General features: G+C 42.8%; 1 protein-coding gene across 1 annotated transcript in view; it reads left to right on the plus strand.

Moving 5' to 3' along the window:
- TMPRSS4 (transmembrane serine protease 4) overlaps window positions 1-2104 on the plus strand; it is a gene marked incomplete at both ends in the record, with an annotated part of 34639 nt that extends 32535 nt beyond the window's left edge. Inside the window, one exon of the mRNA XM_082629513.1 lies at window positions 1883-2104. Coding sequence (XP_082485639.1) covers window positions 1883-2104 — 222 coding nt within the window. The remainder of the gene's footprint in view (window positions 1-1882) is intronic.
- Between the last annotated feature and the right edge of the window lie 11700 nt (window positions 2105-13804).

Below are 13804 nucleotides of genomic sequence, written 5' to 3' on the forward strand. Positions count from 1 at the left end.
GGAGGAAGGAGGGGAGGGAGGGAAGAACTATAGTCAGATAAAGATATAAAGGCAGATGGACAGATAGATAGACAGATAGATAGAAGCAGAAAGATTTCAAATGTATATTTCACATGCAAAGATGATGGTGCACTCCCCAACCGCTCTTTTTTTTTTTTGGCTATGTTGGGTCTTCATTGCTATGCGCGGGCTTTCTCTAGTTGCGGAGACAGTGCGCGAACTTCTCATTGTCGTGGCTTCTCTTATTGCAGAGAACGGGCTCTAGGCGCACGGGCTTCAGTAGTTGTGGCATGTGGGCTCAGTAGTTGTGGCTTGCGGGCTCTAGAGCGAAGGCTCAGTAGTTGTGGCGCATGGGCTTAGTTGCTCTGCAGCATGTGGGATCTTCCATGATCAGGGCTCAAACTCGTGTCCCCTGCATGAGCAGGTGGATTCTTAACCACTGTGCCACCAGGGAAGCCCTCCTCACCCACTCTTACTTCCCATCATTTAAAAGAGTATGAGCCCCTAGAGGGCAGGAACCCCAGGTCTGTTTTCTTTACAGCTGTCCTCAAGCTGCTCTAACTACATTAGAGAAAACCCATCTTATGCTGGATGAGCCCTGGTGCACCTTCCCCTCAGCCCATCCCACTGGCCAATCCCTGAATATATTCTCACATACCCACCCAGAGGATTTTCTGAACCATTTTCATTAAAACCCCAAACCCTACTCCCACCCCCATTCTCAGTCATTAAATTCCTTCACTCGAGAGGCATCTCTTAGTCTCTTGATGACTTGATGTCAGGTAAATGCTGAACTTTGGGGACAGTGTCTTCCCTCAGGGAGCTCACAGTGTGTGGGGGGGTGAAAAAACAGGCAGTTCAGCTATAGAGTTATCGGGTTCTGAGGGAAGAAGCCCCAGGGGCTATAAGAGCTGGTAAGAAGGACACCCAAATAAGTGCACTTTTCACTATCTGACATTTCCTTGTCTGTTTTGTTGTTTGCTTGTTTCCCCCTCACCCTCTCTCTCTCTGTCTCTCTGTCTCTCTTTCTCTCTCCTCTCTCTCTCTCTCTCTCTCTCTCTCTCTCTCTCTCTGTTTCTCCATGTGATTTCAAGTTCCCTTAGGGCAGGGATCTTCTTTTCATTGATTGAATCCCAATTGTCTAGAACAGTGGCTGACACGAAATAGGTCCTGAAGTGGTCCAATAAATCTGGGAACTACTAGGTTAAACAAAGATAATCACAGGGCTTCCCTGGTGGCGCAGTGGTTAAGAATCTGCCTGTCAATGCAGGGGACACGGGTTCGAGCCCTGGTCCGGGAAGATCTCACATGCCACAGAGCAACTAAGCCCATGTGCCACAACTACTGAGCCTGCGCTCTAGAGCCCACGAGCCACAACTACTGAGCCCACGTGCCACAACTACTGAACCCCACACACCTAGAGCCTGTGCTCCGCAATGAGAAGCCCACACACCACAACGAAGAGTAGCCCCCACTCGCCGCAACTAGAGAAAGCCTGCGCGCAGTAACAAAGACCCAATGCAGTCAAAAATTAATCAATTAAAAAAAAATTTTTTTTTAAACCGACAGTGGTTTAAAAAAAAAAAAAAGATAATCAGGCTCCCTTACCATAGAACCCCTTAGAACCCAAGTTGTGGATCTCCGAGAGAGGGCTAAGAGCACACCCACAACTTACTTGACCACAGAACACTTTTGCCCCAAAGGGAAGGGCACTGCAGGATGCAAGAACAACATGAGCACAAGGGGTGAGGGTGGAACAGCAGAGCATGCTGGAGAGCAGGAAACAGAGGGGCCAATGCAGAGAGGGGAGGAAGGAGAAGCCCACCCCTCCACCCCCGCCCTGCCTGCCCTCTCCAGTAGCCCCTGCTCTGGCCTCCCACAGGGTGACAGCGGTGGGCCTCTGATGTATCGCTCTGACCGGTGGCAAGTAGTGGGCATCGTGAGCTGGGGCCATGGCTGTGGGCAGCCGAATACCCCGGGAGTGTACACCAAGGTCACAGCCTATCTCAACTGGATCTACAATGTCCGGAAGGTGAGCATGTTTGCTCTACCTGTTGTGCCCTCCCTTCCTTCCTCTCCTCTGAGGGTACCAAACCATCCTTAGTGGCTTAATGCCTCTGAGATACCCCCTTACATCCCCAGCAATCTTCTTTCCCAGCAAGTGACAACCTGGGATGCCACCATTATGAAATTCCTTAGATCAGAGATTCCCATTAAATACAGAGTATGGAACACACCCAGCTTTACCATTCTCTGTTCTCTGGCAGAATGAGACTATCAGACATTTCCAGAGAACTGATTCTGATAAGAAGGTGGGTGGAAAGGCCTCTAGAGGGTAGTGAGATGAGCAAAAAGCTTCAGTAAAGGAGATTAATTTTGCATGCCCCCATTTTGTCCATTTTCAAATCATCTGATTTCTTTGTTGGTCTCTTTTATTCCAGTCTGATCCATGATGCTGCTGTCCCCCTGCAGTGCTGGGAACTGCTTCCCCTCACCCCACCCTGTCCACCTGGGGATCCCCCAGAAGTCAGGCACAGAGCAAGAGCCCCCTTGGACACACATCTCTGCCCACACCCTCAGCATATCTTGGTACAGCAAAGGACCTCCATTCCTGTAAGAAATCCCACAGCCCACAGGCACCGAGGAAGTCAGCAGCCCCAGCTCAGCTGCCTCTGATGCTCCCAGCATCCCAAGGTGGGAGAGACACAGCCCACTGAACAAGCCAGCTTCCAGGCTGAGGTCTCAGAAGGCATTGCTAAGCCAAGAAGGAACTTTCTACTCTACTGAATGGAAACAGATGCTCTTCTGAGAGCCCAGATCACCAAGGGCTGGAGAGAGGCATGAAAGGGTCTGAGCAAACCCTCTCCTTCCCCACCCATCCCCAAGCCCACGTGAACAAGAAACCAGTTATAATGGAGAATGAGCTGTCCTGCTGTTGGCACAAACACTGTTTCTTACTATTGTTATTATTATTACCTCTGTGGCCACTGTTTATTAAACTGGTACATGAAGTCTTTGACATAGGCTGACTGGGCTGCTTGAAAAGAGCTGAGCTAGGACTATTGAACTATGATCTTTATTCTTTGGCCTGGGTAGGAAAAGGTCTAGGGGAGACAATTATTCTCAAAGTAGAAGAAAAGGAGACATGGGAACCAGAGCTGATGGGTGGGGGCAACAGTGAACAGCCGACTGGGGAAGCCAGGGTCAGTGAGTGTGCTTTCCACACAGGCCTTGTCCCGTTGTCTTCCTCCCCTCCTTCCTGCCCTGATATCAGCCACAGGCCAGAGATAACCTAGGACTGGGGAGAGAGAGGATTTGGGCATTCAAGGCTGACATTGAATCATGGCTCCCTAAGTGGCTGGAAAGAGGTATTGCACCTCCAAGTCCTAACTTCTACCTGGAGAACGCTGGGTGTGGTTTTTATCATTCATTTTTAAAAAGTCATTTATCACCTGCCAGGAATGAGATGGTCTCCAAGCTGGGTTCTGAGGATATTAGCATGAATAAGTTCCTGCACTCAAAATGGTCAAAGAAGTAAGCCCCATGGACTTCTCTGGCAGCTGTATGGAGGCCCAGGTATCCTGAGGACCCTCTTGCTATAGTTGGGTCAAATCCTACATAAAATATACTTGTTAATGGCTTCCTAGGTTCTTAGGAAATAACAGAAATCCTCAAAGGCCAAAAAATCAAAATAAAGTAAAAGAAAACCGTCAGAATTGTGAGCTGAAACTAAGGTGAATATCTGGGAGCAATAGCTAACTAATATCTTGGGGTGCCCTGGGACAAAGCTGAGATCAGAACTAAACCCAGACTCACTGCAGGTAGGGAAGCTGAACCTGGGATTCCCACATGGAACAGAGACAATTGAATGGGGTAAATGTGGTCCCAGGTGGCAGATCTAATGAAGGAGGAAAACATCCCAAATTTAGAGCCTTGGGATTCCCAGACAGAGATCCTCCAAACATGAGCTCACAAAGATTGGCCAACATTTTAAAAAATAAAAACCACGGGCCTCCCTGGTGGCGCAGTGGTTGAGAGTCCGCCTGCCGATGCAGGGGATACGGGTTCGTGCCCCGGTCTGGGAGGATCCCATATGCCGCGGAGCGGCTGGGCCCGTGAGCCATGGCCGCTGGGCCTGCGCATCCGGAGCCTGTGCTCCGCAACGGGAGAGGCCACAACAGTGAGAGGCCCGCATACCGAAAAAAATAAAATAAAATAAATAAAAAAAAATAAAAACCACCATGGTTTTCTATTTTCAAAAACAGAAAATAGAACCTCAAGGACTTTAGGTGTTACAATCATCTATAATAATAACTAATAGAGTATTTCTATGTACTGTACACTATTCTAAGTGCTTCGTCATGTACGGATTCACTTAATACACAAACCTATGAGATAGGTACTGTTCTTATCCCCATTTTAAAGGTAAGAAAACTGGGCTTCCCTGGTGGCGCAGTGGTTGAGAGTCCGCCTGCCGATGCAGGGGACACGGGTTCGTGCTCCAGTCCGGGAAGATCCCACGTGCCACGGAGCAGCTAGGCCCGTGAACCATGGCCGCTGAGCCTGCGCGTCCGGAGCCTGTGCTCCGCAACGGGAGAGGCCACAACAGTGAGAGGCCCGCGTACAGCAAAAAAAAAAAAAAAAAAAAAAAACTAAGCAAAATGAGATTTAGTACCTTGCCTGAGGTTACATACTGGTAAGTTGAACGTGAGCATTCTGACTCCAGAGTTCATGCTATAAACTACCACACTATGGGGCCTCCAATATGGTAATAATTTATAAAATATTTATATAAATTAAAAATGGATATTTTTCCACATTAAAATTTTTTTAATGTGGTAAAATACACACAACATAAAATTTACCATCTTAACCATTTTTAAGTATACAGTTTAATGGTTTTGACATTCACAGTGTTGTACATCCATCACCACCATTCATCTCCAGAATAGTTTTCACCTTGCCAAACTGACACTCTGTACCTATTAAGTAATAACCCTATTTCTCCCATACCCCAGCCTCTGGCAGTCACCATTCTACTTTCTGTCTACAAATTTGACTACTCATATAAGTGGAATCATATAGTATTTATCTTTTTGTGCCTGGCTTATTTCATTTTTCAGTTTCAGTTTTTAGCAGAAAGAGATAGGAAGACTTTAAAATATGAAAACAAGGCTATGAATAATGGAGGCTAGAATGATAAGGTCTAATATATCCACTTAGAGCCCCAGAGAGAGAGAACAGAAAGAATGAAAGGGAAACAATATCCCAAAACTTACCAGCTGAGAATATCCAGAACTAATTAAAGGCAAAAATCCACATATACAGCATATGCCACCACAGTGTATACCCATACAACCAAGGTGGACACATTAAAGTAAATCTTCACCTAGGCATATTATAGTGAGTCTTCATAACACCAAAGATGAAAAGAAACACTTTAAAGCAGCTAGAGAGAAAATCCAGACCACTTACAATACCACAATTGTACCACAATCAGACTAACAGCAGACTTCCCCACAGCATAAAAAAGATAGAACAGTGGAGCTGTATCTTCAGTGTGCCAAGCGATAACAGTCAACCAAGAATTGTGAATAGTACAAAGCTATCTTTCAAGAAAAAGAGACTGCCGGGGGAGACGGCGGAAGAGTAAGACGCGGAGATCACCTTCCTCCCCACGGATACACCAGAAATACATCTACACGTGGAACAACTCCTACAGAACACCTACTGGACGCTGGCAGAAGACCTCAGACCTCCCAAAAGGCAAGAAACTCCCCACGTACCTGGGTAGGGCAAAGCGGAGAGATTCCCGCACAGAGGATCGGTGCCGACCGGCACTCACCAGCCCGAGAGGCTTGTCTGCTCGCCCGCCGGGGCAGGCGGGGCTGGGAGCTGAGGCTCGGGCTTCGGTCGGAGCGCAGGGAAAGGACTGGGGTTGGAGGCGTGAACACAGCCTGAAGGGGCTAGTGCACCACAGCTAGCCGGGAGGGAGTCTGTTGAAAAGTCTGGACCTAACGAAGAGGCAAGAGACTTTTTCTTCCCTCTTTGTTTCTTCCCTCTTTGGTGCGCGAGGAGAGGGGATTAAGAGCGCTGCTTAAAGGAGCTCCAGAGACAGGTGCGAGCTGCGGCTAAAAGCGCGGACCCCAGAGACGTGGGACGCTGGGGCTGCTGCTACCGCCGCCAAGAGGCCTGTGTGCGAGCGCAGGTCACTGTCCACGACCCCCTTCCGGGGAGCCTGTGCAGCCCGCCACTGCCGGGGGTCCGGCGATCCAGGCACGGCTTCCTCGGGAGAACGCACGGCGCGCCTCGGGCTGGTGCAACGTCACGGGCTCGTGCAACGTCACGCCGGCCTCTGACGCAGCAGGCTCGCCCCGCCTCCGTGCCCCTCCCTCCCCGCCCCCGGCCTGAGTGAGCCAGAGCACCCGAATCAGCGGCTCCTTTAACTCCGTCCTGTCTGAGCGAAGAACAGACGCCCTCCGGCGACCTACACGCAGAGGCGGGGCCAAACCCAAAGCTGAGACCCGGGAGCTGTGAGAACAGAGAAAGGGAAATCTCTCCCAGCAGCCTCAGAAGCAGCGGATTAAAGCTCCACAATCAACTTGATGTACCCTGCACCTGTGGAATACATGAATAGACAACACATCATCCCAAATTGAGGAGGTGGACTTGGAGAGCAAGATTTATGATTTTTTCCCCTTTTCCTCTTTTTGTGAGTGTGTATGTGTATGCTTCTGTGTGAGATTTTGTCTGTACAGCTTTGCTTCCACCATTTGCCCTAGGGTTCTATCCGTCCGTTTTTTTTTAAATTTTTTTCTTCATAATTATTTTTTATTTTAATAACTTTATTTTATTTTATCTTACTTTATTTTATTTTACTTTATCTTCTTTCTTTCTTTCTTTCTTTCTTTCTTTCTTTCTTTCTTTCTTTCTTTCTTTCTTTCTTTCCTTCCCTCCTTAAGACAACAAATCATCCTAAATTGAGGAGGTGGACTTGGAGAGCAAGATTTATGATTTTTTCCCCTTTTCCTCTTTTTGTGAGTGTGTATGTGTATGCTTCTGTGTGAGATTTTGTCTGTATAGCTTTGTTTTCACCATTTGTCCCAGGGTTCTATCCATCCGTTTTTTTGTTTCTTTGTTTTTTCTTAATAATTATTTTTTATTTTAATAACTTTATTATATTTTATCATACTTTATTTTATTTTACTCTCTTCTTTCTTTCTTTTTGTCCTTCCTTCCCTCCTTCCTTCCCTCCTTCCTCCCTCCCTCCCTCCCTCCCTCTTTTCTTTCTTTCTTTCTACTTCTACTAATTCTTACTTTCTACTTTTTCTCCCTTTTATTCTGAGCCGTGTGGATGAAAGGCTCTTGGTGCTGCACCCAGGAGTCAGTGCTGTGCCTCTGAGGTGGGAGAGCCAACTTCAGGACACTGGTCCACAAGAGACCTCCCAGCTCCACATAATATCAAATGGCGAAAATCTCCCAGAGATCTCCATCTCAACACCAGCACCCAGCTTCACTCAACGACCAGCAAGCTACAGTGCTGGACACCCTATGCCAAACAACTAGCAAGACAGGAACACAACCCCACCCATTAGCAGAGAGGCTGCCTAAAATCATAATAAGTCCACAGACACTCCAAAACACACCACCAGACGTGGACCTGCCCACCAGAAAGACAAGATCCAGCCTCATCCACCAGAACACAGGCACTAGTCCCCTCCACCAGGAAGCCTACACAACCCACTGAACCAACCTTAGCCACTGGGGACAGACACCAAAAACAACGGGAACTACAAACCTGCAGCCTGCAAAAAGGAGACCCCAAACACAGTAAGAAAAGCAAAATGAGAAGACAGAAAAACACACAGCAGGTGAAGGAACAAGATAAAAACCCACCAGACCTAACAAATGAAGAGGAAATAGGCAGTCTACCTGAAAAAGAACTCAGAATAATGATAGTAAAGATGATCCAAAATCTTGGAAATATAATAGACAAAATGCAAGAAACATTTAACAAGGACCTAGAAGAACTAAAGATGAAACAAGCAATGATGAACAACACAATAAATGAAATTACAAATAGAAGGAATCAATAGCAGAATAACTGAGGCAGAAGAACGGATAAGTGACGTGGAAGATAAAATAGTGGAAATAACTACTGCAGAGCAGAATAAAGAAAAAAGAACGAAAAGAACTGAGGACAGTCTCAGAGACCTCTGGGACAACATTAAACACACCAACATTCGAATTATAGGGGTTCCAGAAGAAGAAGAGAAAAAGAAAGGGACTGAGAAAATATTTGAAGAGATTATAGTTGAAAACTTCCCTAATATGGGAAAGGAAATAGTTAATCAAGTCCAGGAGGCACAGAGAGTGCCATATAGAATAAATCCAAGGAGAAATACACCAAGACACATATTAATCAAACTGTCAAAAATTAAATACAAAGAAAACATATTAAAAGCAGCTAGGGAAAAACACACAAGGGAATCCCCATAAGTTTAACAGCTGATCTTTCAGCAGAAACTCTGCAAGCCAGAAGGGACTGGCAGGACATATTTAAAGTGATGAAGGAGAAAAACCTGCAACCAAGATTACTCTACCCAGCAAGGATCTCATTCAGATTTGATGGAGAAATTAAAACGTTTACAGACAAGCAAAAGCTGAGAGAGTTCAGCACCACCAAACCAGCTTTACAACAAATGCTAAAAGAACTTCTCTAGGCAAGAAACACAACAGAAGGAAAAGACCTACAATAACGAACCCAAAACAATTAAGAAAATGGGAATAGAAACATACATATTGATAATTACCTTAAATGTAAATGGACTAAATGCTCTTACCAAAAGACACAGATTGGCTGAATGGATACAAAAACAAGACTCATATATATGCTGTCTACAAGAGACCCACTTCAGACCTAGAGACACATACAGACTGAAAGTAAGGGGATGGAAAAAGATATTCCATTCAAATGGAAACCAAAAGAAAGCTGGAGTAGCATTTCTCATATCAGATAAAATAGACTTTAAAATAAAGACTATTAGAAGAGACAAAGAAGGACACTACAGAATGATCAAAGGATTGATCCAAGAAGAAGATATAACAATTGTAAATATTTATGCACCCAACATAGGAGCACCTCAATACATAAGGCAAATACTAACAGCCATAAAAGGGGAAATCGACAATAACACAATCATAGGAGGGGACTATAACACCCCACTTTCACCAATGGACAGATCATCCAAAATGAAAATAAATAAGGAAACACAAGTTTTAAATGATACATTAAACAAGATGGACTTAATTGATATTTATAGGACATTCCATCCAAAAACAATGGAATACACATTTTTCTCAAGTGTTCATGGAACATTCTCCAGGATAGATCATATCTTGGGTCACAAATCAAGCCTTGGTAAATTTAAGAAAATTGAAATTGTATCAAGTATCTTTTCCGACCACAATGCTATGAGACTAGATATCAACTACAGGAAAGATCTGTAAAAAATACAAACACATGGAGGCTAAACAATAAACTACTTAATAATGAAGTGATCACTGAAGAAATCAAAGAGGAAATCAAAAAATACCTAGAAACAAATGACAATGGAGACACGATGACCCAAAACCTATGGGATGCAGCAAAAGTAGTTCTAAGAGGGAAGTTTATAGCAATACAATCCCACCTTAAGAAACAGGACACATCTCGAATAAACAACCTGACCTTGCACCTAAAGCAATTAGAGAAAGAAGAACAAAAAAACCCCAAAGTTAGCAGAAGGAAAGAAATCATAAAAATCACATCAGAAATAAATGAAAAAGAAGTGAAGGAAACGATAGCAAAGATCAATAAAACTAAAAGCTGGTTCTTTGAGAAGATAAACAAAATTGATAAACCACTAGCCAGACCCATCAAGAGAGAAAGGGAGAAGACTCAAATCAATAGAATTAGAAATGAAAAAGGAGAAGTAACAACTGACACTGCAGAAATACAAAAGATCATGATAGATTACTACAAGCAACTCTATGCCAATAAAATGGACAACCTGGAAGAAATGGACAAATTCTTAGAAATGCACAACCTGCCGAGACTGAACCAGGAAGAAATAGAAAATATGAACAGACCAATCACAAGCACTGAAATTGAAACTGTGATTAAAAATCTTCCAACAAACAAAAGCCCAGGACCAGATGGCTTCACAGGCGAATTCTATCAAACATTTAGAGAAGAGCTAACACCTATCCTTCTCAAACTCTTCCAAAATATAGCAGAGGGAGGAACACTCCCAAACTCATTCTACGAGGCCACCATCACCTTGATACCAAAGCCAGACAAGGATGTCACAAAGAAAAAAAACTACAGGCCAATATCACTGGTGAACATAGATGCAAAAATCCTCAACAAAATACTAGCAAACAGAATCCAACAGCACATTAAAAGGATCATACACCATGATCAAGTGGGGTTTATTCCAGGAATGCAAGGATTCTGCAATATACGCAAATCAATCAACGTGATACACCATATTAACAAATTGAAGGAGAAAAACCATATGATCATCTCAATAGATGCAGAGAAAGCTTTCGACAAAATTCAACACCCATTTATGATAAAAACCCTGCAGAAAGTAGGCATAGAGGGAACTTTCCTCAACATAATAAAGGCCATATATGACAAGCCAACATTGTCCTCAATGGTGAAAAACTGAAAGCATTTCCACTAAGATCAGGAACAAGACAAGGTTGCCCACTCTCACCACTATTATTTAACATAGTTTTGGAAGTTTTAGCCACAGCAATCAGAGAAGAAAAGGAAATAAAAGGAATCCAAATTGGAAAAGAAGAAGTAAAGCTGTCTCAATTTGCAGATGACATGATACTATACATAGAGAATCCTAAAGATGCTACCAGAGAACTACTAGAACTAATCAATGAATTTGGTAAAGTAGCAGGATACAAAATTAATGCACAGAAATCTCTGGCATTCCTATACACTAATGATGAAAAATCTGAAAGTGAAATCAAGAAAACACTCCCATTTACCACTGCAACAAAAAGAATAAAGTATCTAGGAATAAACCTACATAAGGAGACAAAAGACCTGTATGCAGAAAATTATAAGACACTGATGAAAGAAATTAAAGATGATACAAATAGATGGAGAGATGTACCATGTTCTTGGATTGGAAGAATCAACATTGTGAAAATGACTCTACTACCCCAAACAGTCTACAGATTCAATGCAATCCCTATCAAACTACCACTGGTATTTTTCACAGAACTAGAACAAAAAATTTCACAATTTGTATGGAAACACAAAAGACCCCGAATAGCAAAGCAATCTTGAGAATGAGAAACGGAACTGGAGGAATCAGGCTCCCAGATTTCAGACTATACTACAAAGCTACAGTAATCAAGACAGTATGGTACTGGCAAGAAACAGGAAGATAGATCAATGGAACAGGATAGAAAGCCCAGAGATAAACCCACGCACATATGGTCACCTTATCTTTGATAAAGGAGGCAAGAATATACAATGGAGAAAAGACAGCCTCTTCAATAAGCAGTGCTGGGAAAACTGGACAGCTACATGTTAAAGAATGAAATTAGAACACTTCCTAACACCATACACAAAAATAAACTCAAAATGGATTAAAGACCTAAATGTAAGGCCAGACACTATCAAACTCTTAGAGGAAAACATAGGCAGAACGCTCTATGACATAAATCACAGCAAGATCCTTTTGACCCACCTCCTAGAGAAATGGAAATAAAAACAAAAATAAACAAATGGGACCTAATGAAACTTAAAAGCTTTTGCACAGCAAAGGAAACCAGAAACAAGACCAAAGGACAACCCTCAGAATGGGAGAAAATATTTGCAAATGAAGCAACTGAAAAAGGATTAATCTCCAAAATTTATAAGCAGCCCATGCAGCTCAATAACAAAAAACAAACAACCCAATCCAAAAATGGGCAGAAGACCTAAATAGACATTTCTCCAAAGAAGATATACAGACTGCCAACAAACACATGAAAGGATGCTCAACATCTTTACTCATTAGGGAAATGCAAATCAAAACTACAATGAGATATCATCTCACACCAGTCAGAATGGTCATCATCAAAAAATCTAGAAACAATAAATGTTGGAGAGGGTGTGGAGAAAAGGGAACACTCTTGCACTGTTGGTGGGAGTGTGAATTGGTACAGCCACTATGGAGAACAGTATGGAGGTTCCTTAAAAAACTAAAAATAGAATTACCATATGACCCAGCAGTACTTCTACTGGACATATATCCTGAGAAAACCATAATTCAGAAAGAGACATGTACCAAATTGTTCATTACAGCTCTATTCACAATAGCCAGGAGATGGAAACAACCTAAGTGTCCATGGACAGATGAATGGATAAAGAAGATGTGGTACATATATACAATGGAATATTACTCAGCCATAAAAAGAAACGAAATTGAGCTATTTGTAATGAGGTGGATAGACCTAGAGTCTGTCATACAGAGTGAAGTAAATCAGAAAGAGAAAGACAAATACCGTATGCTAACACATATATATGGAATTTAAGGGGGAAAAATGTCACGAAGGACCTAGGGGTAAAACAGGAATAAAGACACAGACCTACTAGAGAATGTACTTGAGGATATGGGGAGGGGGAAGGGTAAGCTGTGACAAAGCAAGAGAGAGACATGGACATATATACACTACCAAACGTAAGGTAGACAGCTAGTGGGAAGCAGCCGCATAGCACAGGGAGATCAGATCTGTGCTTTGTGACTGCCTAGAGGGGTGGGATAGGGAGGGTGGGAGGAAGGGAGACGCAAGAGAGAAGGGATATGGGAACAGATGTATATGTATAACTGATTCACTTTGTTATAAAGCAGAAACTAATACACCATTGTGAAGAAATTATACTCCAGTAAAGTTGTAAAAAAAAAAAAAAAGACTTAACCCTTAACTAATAACCTACTGTAGAGCCCCAGGACCTCTATTTGGTGCTCTGTAATGACCTATATGGGAATGGAGTCTAGAAGAGAGTGGATATATGTATATATATGGCTGATTCACTTGGCTTTACAGCAGAAACTAATACTACATTGTAATCAGCTATACTCCAATAAAAAGTTAATTTAAAAAAAAGATTTTTTAATTTTTATTTCATTTTATCTTTATTTTATTTATTTTTATTTTATTTAGTTTACTACCAACAATGTTCCTTCTCTAAAGAAATATTTAAAGTATATACTTTAGGGAGAGGGAAAATGTGGCTAAAAAGAAAAACTGAGATGCAAGAAGGAATAGTAAAGAATGCAACTGGTAAAAATGTAGATAAATCTAAACAAATTTTGTCAACATAAAATAACAATAACATCTATTTTGTGAGTTATTTTTTTTAAGTCTAATCAAAATACAGAATAACAATAGTGTGTAGGTCAGGAGAGGCTAGTTGGAGTTAAAATACTCTAAAGTTCTTAACTTTTCTCAAGAGGGGGTTTTAAATATTGATTAAAGTTATGATACATAAAGTGTATGTATTATATTCTGTTGGGCTGCATCCTGCAGGCCTACAAGGCCTGTACTCGCCCAGTTTTAAGACCAAAGAAAGAGCCCAGAGTCAGTGACAGAGACATTAATGGTTTAATGGATGGGGGAGCTAACACATCTGAAGCAAAGTTCTGGAGCAACACCCCACTGTGTGCAGCAAATGGCAGGCGGGACATGGCAGCAGGCCTTGCCCCAGGGGGGAGGGGAAATTGCCAGTTATAGGGGGAATTGAGGTCAC

Source organism: Mesoplodon mirus, assembly GCF_964341445.2.
Source record: "Mesoplodon mirus genome assembly, chromosome: 7".
Taxonomy (NCBI): domain Eukaryota; kingdom Metazoa; phylum Chordata; class Mammalia; order Artiodactyla; family Ziphiidae; genus Mesoplodon; species Mesoplodon mirus.